Source organism: Schizophyllum commune, assembly GCF_000143185.2.
Source record: "Schizophyllum commune H4-8 unplaced genomic scaffold SCHCOscaffold_1, whole genome shotgun sequence".
NCBI classification, from domain to species: Eukaryota; Fungi; Basidiomycota; class Agaricomycetes; order Agaricales; family Schizophyllaceae; genus Schizophyllum; species Schizophyllum commune.
Genome location: NW_026089538.1, coordinates 2,495,582 through 2,511,773, shown reverse-complemented (window position 1 = coordinate 2,511,773; position 16,192 = coordinate 2,495,582). Strand labels below are relative to the sequence as shown.

The 16,192-nt window shown below is 57.6% G+C and overlaps 6 protein-coding genes across 6 annotated transcripts; 2 read left to right on the top strand and 4 right to left on the bottom strand.

Annotated features, from left to right (window-relative positions):
* Window positions 1-716: 716 nt before the first annotated feature.
* SCHCODRAFT_02606885 (uncharacterized protein) lies at window positions 717-4,203 on the bottom strand. Its single transcript, XM_003035840.2, has 6 exons — window positions 3,873-4,203; window positions 3,687-3,826; window positions 3,587-3,639; window positions 3,230-3,535; window positions 1,333-3,182; window positions 717-1,284 (listed from the first exon to the last, which is right to left on the bottom strand). The coding sequence occupies exons 1-6, from the start codon at window positions 4,032-4,034 to the stop codon at window positions 946-948; spliced, it is 2,850 nt and encodes a 949-aa protein (XP_003035886.1). The 5' UTR covers window positions 4,035-4,203; the 3' UTR covers window positions 717-945.
* A 141-nt stretch (window positions 4,204-4,344) lies between these two features.
* Window positions 4,345-5,397, top strand: SCHCODRAFT_02606884 (uncharacterized protein). Its single transcript, XM_003035020.2, has 3 exons — window positions 4,345-4,544; window positions 4,596-4,936; window positions 4,992-5,397. The coding sequence occupies exons 2-3, from the start codon at window positions 4,609-4,611 to the stop codon at window positions 5,339-5,341; spliced, it is 678 nt and encodes a 225-aa protein (XP_003035066.1). The 5' UTR covers window positions 4,345-4,544; window positions 4,596-4,608; the 3' UTR covers window positions 5,342-5,397.
* Window positions 5,398-5,607: 210 nt separating this feature from the next.
* Window positions 5,608-8,579, bottom strand: SCHCODRAFT_02606874 (P-loop containing nucleoside triphosphate hydrolase protein). The gene is made up of 10 exons (XM_003035841.2): window positions 8,243-8,579; window positions 8,056-8,191; window positions 7,889-8,006; window positions 7,748-7,839; window positions 7,246-7,702; window positions 6,948-7,188; window positions 6,839-6,898; window positions 6,631-6,788; window positions 6,111-6,226; window positions 5,608-5,882 (listed from the first exon to the last, which is right to left on the bottom strand). The coding sequence occupies exons 1-10, from the start codon at window positions 8,544-8,546 to the stop codon at window positions 5,702-5,704; spliced, it is 1,863 nt and encodes a 620-aa protein (XP_003035887.1). The 5' UTR covers window positions 8,547-8,579; the 3' UTR covers window positions 5,608-5,701.
* Window positions 8,580-8,661: 82 nt separating this feature from the next.
* Window positions 8,662-10,326, top strand: SCHCODRAFT_02682976 (galactose-1-phosphate uridylyltransferase). Its single transcript, XM_003035021.2, has 6 exons — window positions 8,662-8,799; window positions 8,847-9,271; window positions 9,320-9,608; window positions 9,659-9,823; window positions 9,882-9,972; window positions 10,025-10,326. Exons 1-6 carry the CDS (start codon window positions 8,760-8,762, stop codon window positions 10,140-10,142), a joined length of 1,128 nt encoding a protein of 375 aa, XP_003035067.1. The 5' UTR covers window positions 8,662-8,759; the 3' UTR covers window positions 10,143-10,326.
* Window positions 10,137-12,805, bottom strand: SCHCODRAFT_02606870 (PNK3P-domain-containing protein). Its single transcript, XM_050344236.1, has 10 exons — window positions 12,615-12,805; window positions 12,291-12,564; window positions 12,140-12,227; window positions 11,970-12,087; window positions 11,785-11,912; window positions 11,654-11,726; window positions 11,380-11,601; window positions 11,236-11,308; window positions 10,901-10,991; window positions 10,137-10,611 (listed from the first exon to the last, which is right to left on the bottom strand). The coding sequence occupies exons 1-10, from the start codon at window positions 12,712-12,714 to the stop codon at window positions 10,441-10,443; spliced, it is 1,338 nt and encodes a 445-aa protein (XP_050202952.1). The 5' UTR covers window positions 12,715-12,805; the 3' UTR covers window positions 10,137-10,440.
* Window positions 12,806-13,825: 1,020 nt separating this feature from the next.
* SCHCODRAFT_02485795 (ATP-dependent DNA helicase) lies at window positions 13,826-16,043 on the bottom strand (the record flags this gene model as incomplete). Its single annotated transcript, XM_003035843.2, has 6 exons — window positions 13,826-14,670; window positions 14,719-14,777; window positions 14,829-14,871; window positions 14,923-14,956; window positions 15,010-15,405; window positions 15,459-16,043. 6 exons carry the CDS (start codon window positions 16,041-16,043, stop codon window positions 13,826-13,828), a joined length of 1,962 nt encoding a protein of 653 aa, XP_003035889.2.
* Between the last annotated feature and the right edge of the window lie 149 nt (window positions 16,044-16,192).

Sequence of the window (16,192 nt, the reverse complement as noted above, 5' to 3'; positions counted from 1 at the left end):
AAGCCCATTGATGGTTCTATCGTGTTGACAGCGATGAGCGGCAAACAGCAGGCATATGAATACATTTGAGAGATCCTGCTTTTCTGAAGTTATCTCAGCATCCATCTATCTGCGCTTGGGCCTCGAGTTCGAGCTGAAGTTAGGCTTAAGGGGAGGTGCGCGATGATCAGTGGTGACCCTTACTCAGGCTTCACAAAAGGCGCATATACAGCTTTTCGGCTGATACCTACCATGTTACTCAAGCGCTATCTTGATGAGCATGTAGAACACCTTGCTTTTTTTGTCTCCCAAGGTTTTGATCATTGTTGGGCCCAAGCCCAATTGCTGTACATGTGTCTGGCACGGGATGCTCGCCCATGCCTGCGTAACTGCGTTGGCAAGCAGTCATGCTACCTGTCATGTACAAAAGATAGAAGAGGCCGCGTGCGACAGTACGGCATGGACAGACGTGGTGGCCGACCCGAAGTTCAACACGTCAGGTGATTGGTCGGTACCGACGTCGGAATTTGCCGTGTACTGTTGAGATAATCGATCGCCTGCACTTCCTCTCCCTTTGGTTGGCTTTTTTATTGGAGCACTGAGAGATACCCAACGTTTTGGAAACATGAATCAGTTGCTTAGATGAGCTCCGACGATATGTTACCATCCAGGATAAGTACCCTGAAGCGTCGAAAACAGCTTTACTGAACACAGGTGAAGGTCACCGTCTACTGTTTGTTCTCATCACGCAAAGGAATTCATTGTGAGCCGTGCAAGCAAGGTGACTTTGGATTGTTGGGTTCCAGGAAATGCGGGGATTGCGAACTATATATATGCTACAGTCCATTAGTAAGTATATTCTGAGAGATAATGTCAAGAAAGCAGTAGCACGAGCGGACATAGATTCAAGCATGGCAAGGTCGTGGTCTACGAGTACCAAGAAAAGCATTCAGTGAAGAAGCTCCTCTACAACTCCGTCTCAAAAGCGCGCGGACGGCCGCGATAGCCGCCACGCCCACGACCGCGGAACGGACGACCACGGCCACGGCCACGGCCCCTCGTCGGTTGAGTCTGAGAACCGTGAAGTGGCTCAGGGCTAGCGGCGCTGCTGCTGACCGCCGTCGAGGTCAGAGAGGATAGCGGCTCGACGTGGTCGGCGGCAGGCGTCTTGACGACAGTGGCGCCCGCCGCGAGGCTTGGCTTTTCGTAGAAAAGATCGTCCGGCATGCTCATCGTCTGGAAGCTCTCGGGCTCGATGGGCTCGAAGACTTGCACGGGCGGGAGAGGCGGGAGTGCGGACTGAGTCTGAAATGTTTGTCAGGGGGATGAGGCAGCGAATGGAATGGTGCTTACCTCGCGCTGGCGCGCCTTCTCCTTCTCCTTCTCCTCTTTTTGAGCCCGGATGCGAGCCTTGTCACGCTCGCTTTGCTCCCTGCGGCGCTGCATCATTTTCTCCCACTTCGCGCGTTGCTCCTCCGTCCAGGTCTCGTCAGGCTCCGGTACAGGCTTTTTGCCCGGCTTGGGCTTTTTGGCAGCCTGCTTTGGCTTGGGCGTCACCTCGGCCGTCTCCGTCTTAGGCACCTCTTCCGCCTTGGCTTCAGCAAGCTTGGCCCTCGCTGGCTTTGGCTTGGGCACGTCCACCGTCTGCTGCGCCTCCGCTAGCTTCTGCTCTCGAGCCTCAGCCTGCCTCTGCTGCCTCTCCTCGGCCTTCTTCGCCTTCATCTCCGCCTTCTTCCTCGCGAACTTCTCCTGCCTGCGCTCCCATTTTTCCCCACGGCTAATCTCCTTCTCGACCCGCTGGATCTGCTCCGCGCGCTGCTGCCTCTGCTCCTCCCGCTGCTGCTCCCCCTCGAGACCCGGTGGCGGACTACCCTCGAGGCCTGGCGACGTGCTACCGGCCTTCAGGCGGATGAGCTCGGCCTTCAGCATGATGTCGTTCGTGTGCCGACGGGCCGCCGCCTCGGCCTGCGCGGTGCGCAAACGCGCGTCCTCATCCCGCTTGCGCGCTTCATCCTGCTCGCGCCGCCGCCGGCGCTCCGCCTCTTGCCACCGCGCCTCCTCTTCCTCGCGCAGCCGCTTCTCCTCGGCGAGTCGAGCTGCTTCGGCTTCAGCTGCAGCGCGCAGCTTCGCCTCATGTCGCGCCCGCCGCTCTTCGTCCGCTGCGCGCTGCTTCGCGATGCGCTCCTCCTTCAGGCGGCGCTCCGCCTCGATCGCGGCCTTGATGCGCGCCTCCTCCTCTCGCGCAGCCTCCGCCTCCGCCCACCGCCTGTGCTCGAGCTCGATGCGCGCGTGCTCCTCGGCGAGCCGCGACTGCTCCTCCAGTTCGCGCTGCCGGCGGGCGGCCTCGCGCTCCTTGCGCTCCTTCGCCTCTGCCTTCGCACGCGCGGCCTCCTCCTGCTGTCGCTTGCGCTCCGCTTCCTCGCGCTCGACCTTCTCGCGCTCGAGTTGCTGCTGCCGGAGCTTGTTCTCCTCCTTCCGTCGGCGGTTGGCTTCGGCGCGGGCTTCCTCCTCCGCGAGACGGCGGCGGCGCTGCTCGGGGTCCTCGCCGCCCTTGCCCTTCTTCTTCTTCGACTTGGCTGCTGCCTGCTGGGCTTGCTCCGCGGCCTGGACGTCGGGGTCGACGAAGCCCTTCTTGTTGGCGAGGATGTTGCGAATGTCCTCGTCGTAGGACTGCTGGAAGCACTTCTGCGCGTCGTGGACGGTGGCGTCCTTGAGCAGCAGCTTGATCATCTCGTGGTTGCCGCTAGCGATGGCGAGCTGAAGGGGCGTGCGGCCGTCTGCAGCGGCCTTCGAGGGGTGACAGCCCTCAGAGAGCTTTCCCTGGCGAGAGAGGAAATACTTCGCCGCAGCGACGTTGCCAGAGAGTACGGATTGTTGGAAAGGCGTCAGCTTGGCAGCGTTGAGCAGCGTGGTGTCAGCGCCCCGCTCGAGGAGGTACTTGACAGCCAAATCGTCTGGACCCTTAGCAGCCGAGTGAAGCAGCGTCTCATAGTTGACCTTCGGGAAATTGGGGTTCTTAGAGGGGCGCTCGGGAGTGTTCACATCAAAGTTGTTCTCCTCGAGGAGGAAGTTGAGGAGCTCGACGTTCCCTTCACGCGCTGCCTTGAAAGCACGGGACCGGGACGCGGACTGCTCTTCTTCCTTGCGAGCCTTTTCTTGAGCTTTCAGATTGGCTTGCCGCTTCTCTTCCTCAATCTCCTTCTCTGTAAACAGTCAGTGGCTAAGCCAAAGAACGAGCGAATTGGCTTACCCAGCTCCTTCATCCGCTTCTCGTATTCCTCCCGTTCCTTCTTCCGCGCGGCTGATGGGCTATGGCTCCTGCGCGGTCGCGACGAGTATCCGTAATTACCACCGTAGCCACCGCCCCCACTGTAGCCGCCTCCACCGTAGCTCCCATTAGCAGAGGATGAGGGACCGTAGTCATAATAGTCGTCAAATTCGTCGGATTCGTCGTCATACTCGTCTGACGATTCGTCGTCTTCAGGAATGATCATAGGGATGCCATTGACTACCACGATAGTGGGGCCACGGCGACGGCGGAAGTGCGAGCGGTACTCTGGGCAGGGAGGGTTAATGATGAACGTGGGGGGATGGGGTTGCCACATACGTTGACCGCGCTGGCTACTGTACTTGCCGTTCATCATGCTCTCGAACATGAACCTGGTGACGAGTTAGCATGAGGATACTAGGGGAGCGCGGGCACGCACCTAAAGAATGACTGGGCGAAGCCCGGGTCCCCTGCCATGAACCCGTCGTCGTCCTCATCGTCGAAGCCACCAAAGGCATCTTCCTCGCCCCAGGCGGGGTTGTCGTAGTACTTTTGGCAGATGTCCCATGCTGCACTAATCTGCGATCATGTTAGTAGTGCCACGAGCATGTCGATAACGACGGACCTCTTGAAACTTGGCTGTCGCCTCGCTCGCCCGGTCGTGGTTCCGGTCCGGATGGTGCTCGAAGGCCAGGCGCTTATAGGTTCGCGCCGCGACAGAGTACTCTGCCTCGGTTGTGAGGCCCAGGGTCTCAAAGGATTCAACGACCTGCTTTTTGAGAACCATGTGAGTGGCGCGCGGGGCGCGGGGCAGTGATGAGGGGGCCGGCAGAGGGTCAAAGACGAGCTCTGGCGAGCATGCCTAATTGCACGCGTCTGGGTGACCGTGACGTGACACACGCGGTGTTTGTTCCCTGAGGGGCAAGTTTACCCCTGTCTGCGAAGCTCAATGGCCGCCCATGCAAAGTGTCCGTCCGCTGGCCATGAGGCGGCGGCGTCCGGCCTTGACCTTGACGGCCAGAGCGCTTGTTCAAAGGAGGCATACTCGGTCACGGTACGCGCGTCCTTCGGGCTGCCATTCGCCACTCATATATAGACCCAGTGGCAAGGACGCGCTGCGCTGCATTCGCACGCGCCGTACCGAACCGCCACACTAGCGTCCCGTTCTGTGGCTGCTCAGATCCGATCTTCGCCTCGAGGTATGCTCGCTTCTGCCGCACTTCGCCCTTCTCTCAAAAGCGTCCAGCAGACCCTGACGCCAGCCGCCCCGCCTCCCACCTCGTACGCGCACGAACAGGTGTGTAAGCCGCTACTTCCCCGCACTCGCGCCTCTCATAACGAATGCCAGTCCTCTATTCGCCATGACGTCCCAAGTCAATGATGGCTCGCTCGATGGGAACATGGCGATCACTGACCCTCTCGCGCTGCACATGTTCCCCCTCGACTGGATGCCCGAGCCGGAGCCGGAGGTCGAAGTGGAGGTCGCCGAGCCGCCGCCCAAGCGCGCTAAACGCCGCCAGGTCAAGAACGCGTGCACCAACTGCCAGAGGGCGTGCAAGAAGTGCGACGAGGCCCGCCCCTGCCTGCGCTGCGTGCGCTACGGCCTCTCCGAGCTGTGCGTCGACTCGCAGCGCAAGGAGCGGAAGAAGGGCGCGAGGCGAGGTCCTTACAGGAAGCGTGATGTAAACAGTGCGTCCGCTATTCCCTCGCTCGTAAGCATCTACTCATGACCGTTCCGTCATAGATTCAGCCTGCGACACGGGCCCGGCAGCGACGCCGGAGCCAGTGAGCCAGGAACCCCCGCCGCCCAGGCCGACGGCCCCCATCCCCACTCCCCCATTCGCGCCGGCGGGATCGTACTCGCCCGAGTACGATCAGTACACGCAGCCGCGCCCCCAGTCCCCCGAGCAGCTGGTCGAGGAGCCCCCCAGCCGCGTCCAGATCGAGAGCCCCATCCCTGTCAACCTCGGACAGGTGGTGCCCTGCCTGGAGGCTTGGGGGTACTACTCCCAGCCAGCTCACCACAACCACCATGCCCCTTTCAAGGGGCATGGTTACATGCAAGGTCCAGTCCCTTCCCACATGAACTACTAACAATTTCCCTGTCTTACTGTACTGGTATGTATACTGGCAACAGGCTGCTTGCTGGCATGTTGTGAGCCTTCATATCATTGCATTCTGCTAGGGTACTCTACTTCTCATACTTGCTTCCCATACTTGACACACTTGTACATGTATCTTGGACAGTGATACTTACTCTGTGTGCTATATACTGATCTCTGTTGTCTGTTGTACTCAATAAATGTGTTTTCTTGGTCCTCTCAAAGTGTGATGGTGTGCCAAATAATTGCCAAACAAGGTTCAAAGGAATTCATCACAATGCATTCCTAATGGGGAAAGCGGACAAGCGAGCAAATAACATACAACAGCAACACTAATACCCCGATCGACAGCCTAGTAACCCCCACCACCGTCCTGGGCCATCCGGTGTGACTGCATCTGCCTCCGCTGCGTCTCCTCCAGCTTGGGACAGTTCGAGATCCCGTGTCCGAGGCCGCCACACACGGCACATCCTTTGAGAGCGCCGCCCTGCGCGGCGCGCGGATCCTCGATTGACGCGAGGAACGGCGGGACCCTGACATGCATGTTAGACATCAGATTCGTACTGTAGACGTGAGAGAAGCCCGCGGGCGAAGGGCGCTCCATGGACGCTAGCGCGCCGACACAAAGGCACCAGCACGCAACGGACACAGTGTGTAGGCATGCAAGGCCAAAAACCACCGCCGTGAGAGCGCGAAGGGGTTCGCGGGCCAGGGGAAGGGAAAATGAAGGAACGACGCAAGGTGGAGGAAGGGAGACGCACTTCTGGCCGGCTTCCATAAGCAAGTACTTCAGATCGAGCAGCGTCTGCTCGGGCGTATTCATGTTGACGAACGTGGTCGCGATACCAGTCTTCCCGCTGCGGCCCGTGCGACCGATCTGTGGACGTCAACGGTTAGCGAAGGTTCGTATGACGATGGTGAGGGTTCGAAGGAGGGGCAATAGGGTCCGAGAGGCGGGAGCGTTGGTCCGGGTGTTGGCAGCAATGGCCCGGGTGTCGCCAACATGGTGGACTAGCGGGATCGGAGTGTCCCGGACTCCCATTCAGAGCGGGAAGCCAGATCTGCTAGGCAGCGGGGTGGTCCGAGGGCTGTAACCTTCCATAGCCGTCACATCGTATACAGCCACATCGCATTTAACGAGTGGTATATATAGAAAGGCGTTAACCTTTCGTGGTTGACAGGCGCGTCAATGCATGGAGCGCATAGAGCGTCCGCGCAACCGCAGAACCGCAATGTCCGCGATTCCCCGACAAAGTTCCACACCAAAGGTATCCCGCTCACCTGATGGACATAGTCCTCGATCTCCTTGGGCATCGTGAAGATAATAACGTGCTGAATCTCATTGAAATCGAGGCCCTTCGAGGCGACACCGGAGGCGACCATCACGTCTTTGGCACCGGATTTGAAGGACTTGATGGCGTATTGACGCTCTTCTTGGGCTGAACAGGACTTAACCATGCGTATCATCGAAAGGAGTAAAGAAGCGTACATTTGGACCCATGGATCGCGACCGCTTCGACGCCCTTTAGTAGCAGGTATTCCTGGATATCTGAGCAAAGGGTAAGATAAGGCCGAGGGCAAGAAGATCGTGTACTTACCATCGACCTCGTTCTTGTTCTCGCTGAAGATGATAACGGGCGGGGGCGTCTTTTGCAAGCACTCGAGCAGATAGACCATCTTCGCCTCCTGCTTGACGTACTCGACGACTTGCAAGACGTCCAAATTTGCGGCACCTGCGCGCCCGACGTTGATGAGGATGGGCTGGATGAGCGACTGTTGTGCGAAGTCCCGGATTTTCTGCGGCATCGTAGCAGAGAAGAGGAGGGTTTGGCGTTGACGCTGCGGCGAGCGTTACTGAGTAAAACGCAATCTCGAATTTAAGGAAGAAAGACCAACCTTAAAGTAGCTCATGATATTCCGCACATCCTCCTCGAAACCAAGGTCGACCATACGATCCGCCTCATCCATGCACATGTACTTGCAATTGTTGAACGTCAAGCGCTTCTTCTCCAGCATGTCGATCAGCCGTCCGGGCGTGGCGATCACGATATGAATACCCTTGCTCATGACGTGAGCCTGGTCGTTCATCGAGATGCCGCCAATGCATAGCAAGGTGTTCAGCTGCGGATAGCGGCCCTCCTTCGCCAGTGCTTCACACCAAGCCAGCACGTTTTCGTACGTCTGGTTCGCCAGCTCGCGCGAGGGACAAAGGATGACGCCGACTGGACCCTCGCCGCGCACGAAGGGGAGTTTCATTTCCTCCTCGAGGGCGAACATGATGAGGGGCAGGCAGAACGCAAGTGTCTTGCCAGAGCCGGTGAAGGCAATGCCGATGATATCACGTCCTGAGAAACTGAAGAATGAGCAAGCAAATACGGGAAGTAGCAAGCGCACATACGCAGTGGGTATGCCCTGGATCTGAATGGGTGTTGGGTCGATTATGCGCTTCGACTTGAGGTAGTCGAGGATACCGCGCGGGATTTTCATGTCCTGTTAAAGGGTCAGAAGGGGTGTAGAGCATTGCGTAAAGTCTTCATACCTCGAAGTGTTCGACCGGGGGTGGTATGTCCTTTCCTTCAACAAGGATGTGATGCTTCTGTCGCACACGTTCATTCTCCTCTTCAGTGCGGCCACGAATATAGTGTGGGGGACGCCAACTGAGATCACGCATTAGCCAATTCATCATTTGAACCGATACATGCGTACCTCGACTTCAACGGCTCAGTGTACTGGATCCCCTTCGCCAATTCCATATCTGACGCGAGCTTGCGCCTGCTCTTGATCGCTTCCAGCAATTGCGCATCTTCCTCTTCTTTCCGCTGCTGCTCCGACTTCTTCGCATCTGGATGAAGGTGTAAGAACGGGAATTAATGGTGTGATGCGCCACACGCACCCTCTGCGGCCTTGCGTAGATGCACCTCCTGGGCCTCCAGCAGCAGGGTGCGTTCTATCCGGGCCTTTTCCTTGCGTCTCTCTTCCTCTTCATTCTCGGCTTCCTCCCGCTCCAAGGCCTCGGCAAGGGCGCGTTTGCTCCGGGATGCGTCTCGATTTCCACTCCACGTCGTGAGTTTTGCCAATTTGGCCTGCTTGCGCTGTGCGACGGGCACGTAGGGCACATAGTCCTCGTCCTCTGCGGGGACCTCTGGGGTGGGGGAGCGCTGCAGACGGCGTCGCTTGGGTGCGGACTCGTCGAGCATGATGATGAGCGCGGAAGGCAAGGGACGAGGGACGAGGGACGGACGGTGGTTCGGGCCGGAGCTTGCGGGTGTCGGGGCCGCGCGCCGGCGGCGCCATCTGCTCCCGCATCCACCACGGGGAAAGACCCGGAATGCATATGCGCCCCGGGTCTGGAATATAAAAGAGGAGATGACGACGGCGGGGGGACGCCGTGCCTCTTCTCCTGAACCACCATGGCAGAGTTTGACCCCACCTTCAATCCCCATCGCCGCTGTACGCGATCCCATCCTCCTCCCCCGATCGCTGCTGATGCGCCGCAGACAACCCCTTGACGGGCGAATATGTGCTCGTGTCCCCCCATCGCATGAAGCGGCCCTGGAAGGGCCAGATTGAGCCCCCACAGCCGTCCAATCTTCCCCAGTACGATCCGGAGTGCTATCTCTGCCCCGCGAACAGTCGATCGGGTGGGCAGAAGAACGAAGACTACAAGCACACCTTCATCTTCGAGAATGACTTTGCGGCTATCCTTCCCCCTCCCATCCCCGCTGCCCCCACGCCTCCGCACCCCTTGCTGGCCTCTGAGCCGGTTCAGGGCGGCTGCGATGTCCTCATCTTCCATCCCCGCCACGATCTCACTCTCGCGCGCCTGGGTATCCCAGACATCGAGCGCATCATCCAGGAGTGGATCGGTATCTACAAGAGGCGTGGAACCCAGGAGGGCATCAAGTATGTCCAGATATTCGAGGTTAGTAATCGTCTAGGCTCCTTTGAATCTTTCTCATGTCGCTCGCAGAACAAGGGAGCTATGATGGGCTGCTCCAACCCCCATCCCCACGGGCAGACTTGGGCCATGTCAGCGATTCCGACTCTCCCTGCGAAGGAGCTTGACTCCTTACGGAAGTACCGCGAGTCGAACAAGCCCTCTGAGGGAGCACCCAAGGCTGGAGATTGCGCTTGCTTGCTCTGCGAGTACGCTCACTTCGAGGCCGGTGTACCTCTAGAAGAGAGCCGTATCGTCATCAAGAACGACCACTGGCTAGCCGTCGTCCCTTGGTGGGCAACCTGGCCATTCGAGGTTATGCGTGCGTTGGCTTTGTGTCTTTCACTGATGCGGGCGCTCACGCTTCCGCAGTCCTGCCTTACAAGCGGCACATACCATCCCTCCAAGAGCTCACCACTGAGGAGAAGACAAGCTTCGCAGACGCACTCAGCCGAGTGACGAAGCGCTACGACAACTTGTTCTTCTGCTCCTTCGCCTACTCGATGGGTATTCACCAACGACCGCTTCCAGTAGAAGGTAAGCCTCTCGTCAGAAGATCCGTATACAGGAGCCTGACGCAGAATTACTCCTTCAGCGTCGAATGGCAGTGGCGAAGAAGCGCACTTGCACCTGCACTTCGCGCCGCCCCTTCTGAGAAACGCTAGCATCAGGAAGTTCCTTGTCGGGTAAGCGAATTTCATGTTAGGTGGTTCTATTCCTTACTGACATTTACCTCAGCTTTGAGCTCATGGCCGAGGCTCAGCGTGATCTCACCCCGGAGCAAGCCGCCGCCCGCCTGCGCGCATGCTCTGAGGTCCACTACCTTGACGAGGTCGAGGCCACCAAGGCGGCATAGTTGACTGATGACATGACGAAGTCTAGAGGAATGAGATAGAGTATAATACGCCATAAAGGCGGCAGTCGAAGTCATCATGAATCAGATATGTAGCAAGTAGAACGCAGTCGCAATAAGGTATCATCTAATGTATGAGCAACGTAGAAGTGTAGCCGTCGTGTTATTGCTTGCGTTGTCCTCCCGCTATGACTATCGTCAGGTCTAAGTCGATTAAAGAGCGATAGGTGGCTTCGCATAGCGGACAACAGATCGGCAGGCTACGTCGCATTTCAGTCATCTACCAGATTTCTGGTGACCACTACTTCCCGTCGATCTGCAGCCACATCTCCCAATACTTCCGCTCCTCGTCGCTCCCATGGAACACCCAGTTCACCTTCTTGATCTCCTCAAACCCTTCGTTCAGCGTCGGCTCTTCGCTCTCCGACTTGAAACCCGCGAAGCCGATGTAGGGGACAATAGGACGGGCGGGCTGGGATTGAATGTTAGTTGGCGCCGACAGAGCTAAAGACGTGGACGACAGAAAGAGAGGGGCAGGGGTCGAGGGAAAATTCATAAGAGTGGTTCTACCCGAGAGGAGCGGCAGGATGATTGAGACCGTCGCAAGGATCGCCGAGGGTATCAACCGAGTTCCATGGACGAGAGGATCGAAGGCAACCGCGAGAGCAAACTCCGACCATTGACGCCCCCTTTTGGGGATTCAAAGCCCCCATATACTGCTGGCGAGCTCTTCATCGCGCTCTCCACGGAATTGAACTCACCTCTTTAGCAGCGACCGATGGTGGCAGGTTGTACGCCCGATATAGGTTATTGTGCCAGGCCAGTTCCTTGGAGCCGGTAAACCAGAAGCACCTGAAGGTCGGTGGAGTCAGTTGATCAGTCAACGAACGGTACAGGTGGGTCGAGGGCGAAGCAAGAGGCTGCGCGAGTGGCGGATCATCCCGCGACGTCGCTCGTGCGGTTCCAAGACACCGTGACGGCGCGTTTTTCGCGGCAGCGGAGCCTGCGCTCTCGATTGGCGCCGGCGAGATGCATTCCCGCGACGCCGCCTCTCGATACAGGCGCCCGCTCGGAAATCTCGGACAGCAATTCTCACCTCAAGGGGATTTTTGCCTTCTTGGCTAGCTCGATATAGTGGGCTCGGGTAGCGGCGTTACGGTTCGTGTTGTCTGGCGCATGTCGTATTAACCGAAGGATATACAGGGACGAAACAACATGGAGTCCAGGGTTGAACACGTACCGACGACACAGCTCTTGCCTTCCTTGAGAGCTTCCTGGACGGCCTTAATGCACTTCGGACGAGTGCCCAGAGTATCTTGGTTGATGTGCACGTAGCCCGCAGGCTCAAAGTGCCGGTGATAAAATGTAGATTTTCCTAGGCAAGGATAGCCATGGAAGATCACAATTTCCTGCCTAGCCGGGTCCGGGACGATTGGTGTGGACGTGGGCGTCACTTCTGGCACTACCATATTGGTCAGGTGCTTGCTCGTGCTCCAAGAGTTTGGGGTACGTACGTTCAGGCACGCTCGATGCGCGGAAGCCCTCAAGAACAACGTTCGTGTGCTTTGGCAACTTGAGGAAATATTCCTGCGGTCAAAGTCGAGTGTGAGTATGTAGTGGCTCTTTCTTGTTACCTTTGACTGACCTCCGGGGTATAGAATGTCAACCCAACATTATCTGCCCACTTGCGATCGGTCCCCGCAAAATCGGCTGGTTTGTCCTTGCCGTACACCCGTCCGGCGGCATCACCAACATAGAAGGACTCGTCCTTGTCTAAGGAGGGTGGAATTGACGTGAGCGCCATTCGGCCAATCATGAAGACCAACCTACTAATGGTAACACCTTCGACCGCGTATATGCGTTCAAGCTCGGTCCACATACCCCTCATGGGCTTGCGATAATTGTCTTTCTCTGTTGCGGCAAAGAGACGGAAAGGTACTTTGGGCAACTACACACGTCATGAGCTCTCAATGAGTGGCAAGATGAGGGACAAAAGCTACAGCTAACGCGACCGCGTTCATCTTCTCTTTCCAGGTTCGCAATGGCCCCGGCTTCAACGCCTGGTTCGTGATGAGCAGGATGGCATAGCTATCAGAACGTCAGGGGAGGTTAACTTCTCCCTATGAATGTCATCTAAACTGATGGACATACCCTTCGTTATACACTTCCTCGAGTTTCTTGGGCACAACAGGATTCCACCACTCGAAGTTGGCTGAAGCAGCAGGTCCCTTCGCCTTCGCTTTGGACACGCCCTTGCCAAAGGACGACTTGATGACCGTGCCATCAAGGTCGAACGCGGCAACCCGCGGCGCCGCAGTTGGCGTAAGGTTGGTGGCATGCCAGCAGCTGCCTTTGGGGCCAAGTGGCTTCAGCCATTGGAAGGCGCCAGGCGGCTTCTCTGATGCTTTAGCGAAGAAGGGGTGTACTGCATAATAAATTTGAGCTTGGTTAGTTTTCAACGATAAGATAGCTTACCTTTCTGCACCTTCTTCGAAGGTTCGCCCGAAGCGGGTCTCGCGTCGTCACTCGCAGAAGCGCCGCGTTTCCGGGACGCCCCAGCCTTAGAGGTCGACATGAGGGCGCTGTACTGATAAGGCCCTCGAAAAGGCGCTCTGGCCGTGGTCAATGCTCTTGCGAGCGTCTCTGCGTCGGCAGTCCTGATTAGGTTCAGAACCAACTTCGTCGGTCCGGCGTCCCCGCAGAAACTGGTGACGCCCACGTGCACTTACATCAATGTCACGGTTGCTATGCTCATGCTCACTTTCTCCGCGCTTCGGCAGTAAATATGTCTCATTAGAGCAAGAGCATATGCGGTAGTGTACATAGGTAATCCAGACAAAGTCAAGAAGCAAGGTGAGGAAGTGGCAAGATAAGTATGCGAGCAAGTGACGATAGCTGCATGATCCAAGAAAGTCCTAGTGCAGGGACTATATGATGAAAGAAAAGAAAAGCGGTGCATATCATGAGAGTAACATTCAATTAGGTCAGTGTCATAATCAAGACGCATTAGCAGTACAGTGCGATCCTGGGGTCGTTCATCGCCTGCTATTGGACCGCGACGACGATGGCGGAGCCTGAGAGCACTTGAACGCAGAGACATCAAACTTCTTCGTGCGTGATGGGGTACGAAGTTCGAGCCTACGAGTGATTAGACAGTGGTTGCAGATGCGTAATGCGCACTTACCGTTGTTGCTGTGGCTTGTACCGAACGCAGATGTCCACCAGGGTGTCCAACTCGTACTTCTCATAGATCTCCTTGTAGTTCTCATCCGCCTCCTTGCCGTCTAGCACAATCGCCTCAAAGCCCTTGAAGTCTGCAAGAGAGATCAGAATACAAGCAGTCGAAAGTGCACACTACGAACCTTCAGGGAACTGCGCAGCAAGCAGACCCAAAGCGTCCTCTGGAACAATCTCATCGGGATGCACACCGTGCTTCTTGGCCAACTGAAAAAGCTGTGAGACGTCATCCAAAAAAAAAACTGATCTTTCGTCCACGTACCTTCTCCCGCTGTGCTTCGAGGCGCTTGTAGATCTGCTGAACGGGGTCGGCGCTCGAAGAGCTCGCGTCCATGTTGGTGTCCCCATCGTCGTCCTCGATATCGTAGACCTCAATCGGCCTCGTAGCCTTCCTCGCAGACCGGGGCTTGGACCGCGTAACAGGAGGCGACGGCGGGTCGATATCGTCGTCAATCTCGATGACATCGCTTGTCCCCGCAGGCTCCTCGGTGTAGTCGTCGTCGATCTCGTCCTCGTCCTCCCATATGCTCAGCGTTCTCTCCGCGGGGGGCGGAGTCGCCGCCCGGGGAGGAGGGTCCTCCTTGCGCTTCTTGCTGTTGGTGCGCGAGGCGGGCGCCTTCCGCTTGCGAGGTGCCTTTTCGCCTGCCTTCCCGGGTTTGGGGCGCCAGGAGACGATCATCTCGGAATCTGGGTTGTCCATGAAGTCCTTCGCGGCCTTGCCGATCTGTATGTTTGTCAGTTTTATTAGCAATGACCCCAGTCGGCGTACTCACGCGAAGGTACGCGTTGCTAAAGCCGGAGTTGTTCTGTATGTTGACCTCGTCCAGCATCTGGTCGCACAGAAGACGAGCGAGCAGCAACTCCACCAGCTCCTTCGGCTGCGCGATGCAAGCCGCGAATCCCGGAAACTGCGTCAAGCCCTTATCCTGCAGCGCCTTCGTGTTCGCGCCCCGCATAGCAGCAAGTGCCATATCCTGCGTGATGTCCACTCGGTCGCGGGTTACGGCCTGCACGAATGTCAGGAAGTGGCGTGCCTCGGCGGTCATGTCCTGGTCCTCGAGCGGCGTCGGGTTCGCGCAGTTGTCGCACATTTTCTTGCAGGTCTTCTGCTCGAAGGTCTCGCCGAAGAAGCGGAGGATGTGGACGCGACGACACTGCGAGATGTCGTTGCAGTAGAGGATGACAGCGCGGAGAGCCTCCTCTTGACGCCGGACGACTGCAGGTGGGAGGGGCGGCTGGTCTTTGGGTTCGCGGATCATCTTGAAGATGGTGTTCGCGTCCTTGTACTGGTAGTCTGTCTTGTTGTCAGCCATGCGTACGAACAAAGGGCAGCTGGACTGACGCAGCACGCAATCCGACGGCTGGCCATCACGGCCCGCACGGCCGGTTTCCTGGTAGTAGCTGCTGGGGGTCAGCAAGAGGGTCATTTTCCTTGGCTACATGTACACATACCCATCCAGAGATTTCGGAATTGAATGATGAATGACGAAGCGAACTGTTCAAAGCGTCAGCACAGCACTTGCGGTTCATCTTCAGAATGCCTTACCGTCAGCTTTGTCAATGCCCATACCAAAGGCGATCTATTCTCGGATATCAGCACGAAAACACGCAAGTGTCAAGAGCTTTGGCGCACCGTCGCGACCATAACCTGGGTACGATTCGACTTCCAGTTCATGTAGACCGTCTTCCTATCTTCATCCGTCATCCCAGCGTGATAGTACTCCGCCGAGACGCCTTCCTTCCGCAACTGCTCCGCACCAACCTCCGCATTCTTTTTGCTCAGCGTGTAGATGATACCGCTCTCCCCAGGGTGCGTCTCATTGATCCACTTCGCAATGGTCGACATCTTCTGCTTCGGCACGACCGAGTAGTGCAGGTTGGTGCGGTTGAAGGACTGCGTGAGTCGCACGCAGCGCTCGATACGCAGGTTCTTCACGATGTCGTCCGCCGCGCGCGGCGTCGCGGTCGCCGTGAGCGCCATGATGGGCACGCCCGGGTACGTCTGGCGCAGCTGCCCGAGGGCGAGGTACTGCAAGGAGGTTCAGACGTGCACCGCGGGCAAGGTAGAAGAGATAGACGGACCGCGGATCGGAAGTCGTGGCCCCATGAGGAGATGCAGTGCGCCTCGTCGATGACGAAGCGGGCTATGAGGCCGCGGCCGTGGAGGTAAGAGAGCAGCGACTTGGCCTGCCCGCTGTTGTGCATCTTCTCTGGGGTGACGTAGAGGAGGCGGGGGCGGTTGTTGGAGTACATACGGCGGTTGACGTCCAAGGAGGGTGTGTCTCTAGCGTCGGCGGATGTCCACTGGAGGGCCTCAATACCCCGACGCGTGAGGTTCTCGACCTGGTCCTCCATGAGGGCGAGCAGCGGGGAGACGATGATGGTGACGCCCTTCGTCGAGCCGCCTTCGCAGATAGCCGGCAGCTGGTAGCACAGGCTCTTGCCTCCGCCGGTCGGCATTAGCACGAAGACGTCCTTGCCCTCCATTGTTGCTGTGATAGCCTGAAGCTGGTTCTTCCGGAACGTCTGCAGACGGAAGAAGCGGTGCAGCTTCTGCACGATCTCAGGGTAGAACGGCGTCTTCTTGAGATCAGGGTCGTCTGTGGCCGACTCATTGCTGGACGTTGTGGCTTGTGTCAGAGACCTCTCCTCTGTGACTGTGGTCATCTGCTCCTCCATGTCGATCTCTTGGTATAGGTTGGAATCGTCAGGGTCGACTTGGCCCCACAGAGCATCGTCACTATTCAGGACGGTGTCATGACGATCATCGTCGGGCTCGTCGTCGTTGTTGTGCTCGTCGGCAGGCTGTATTGGAG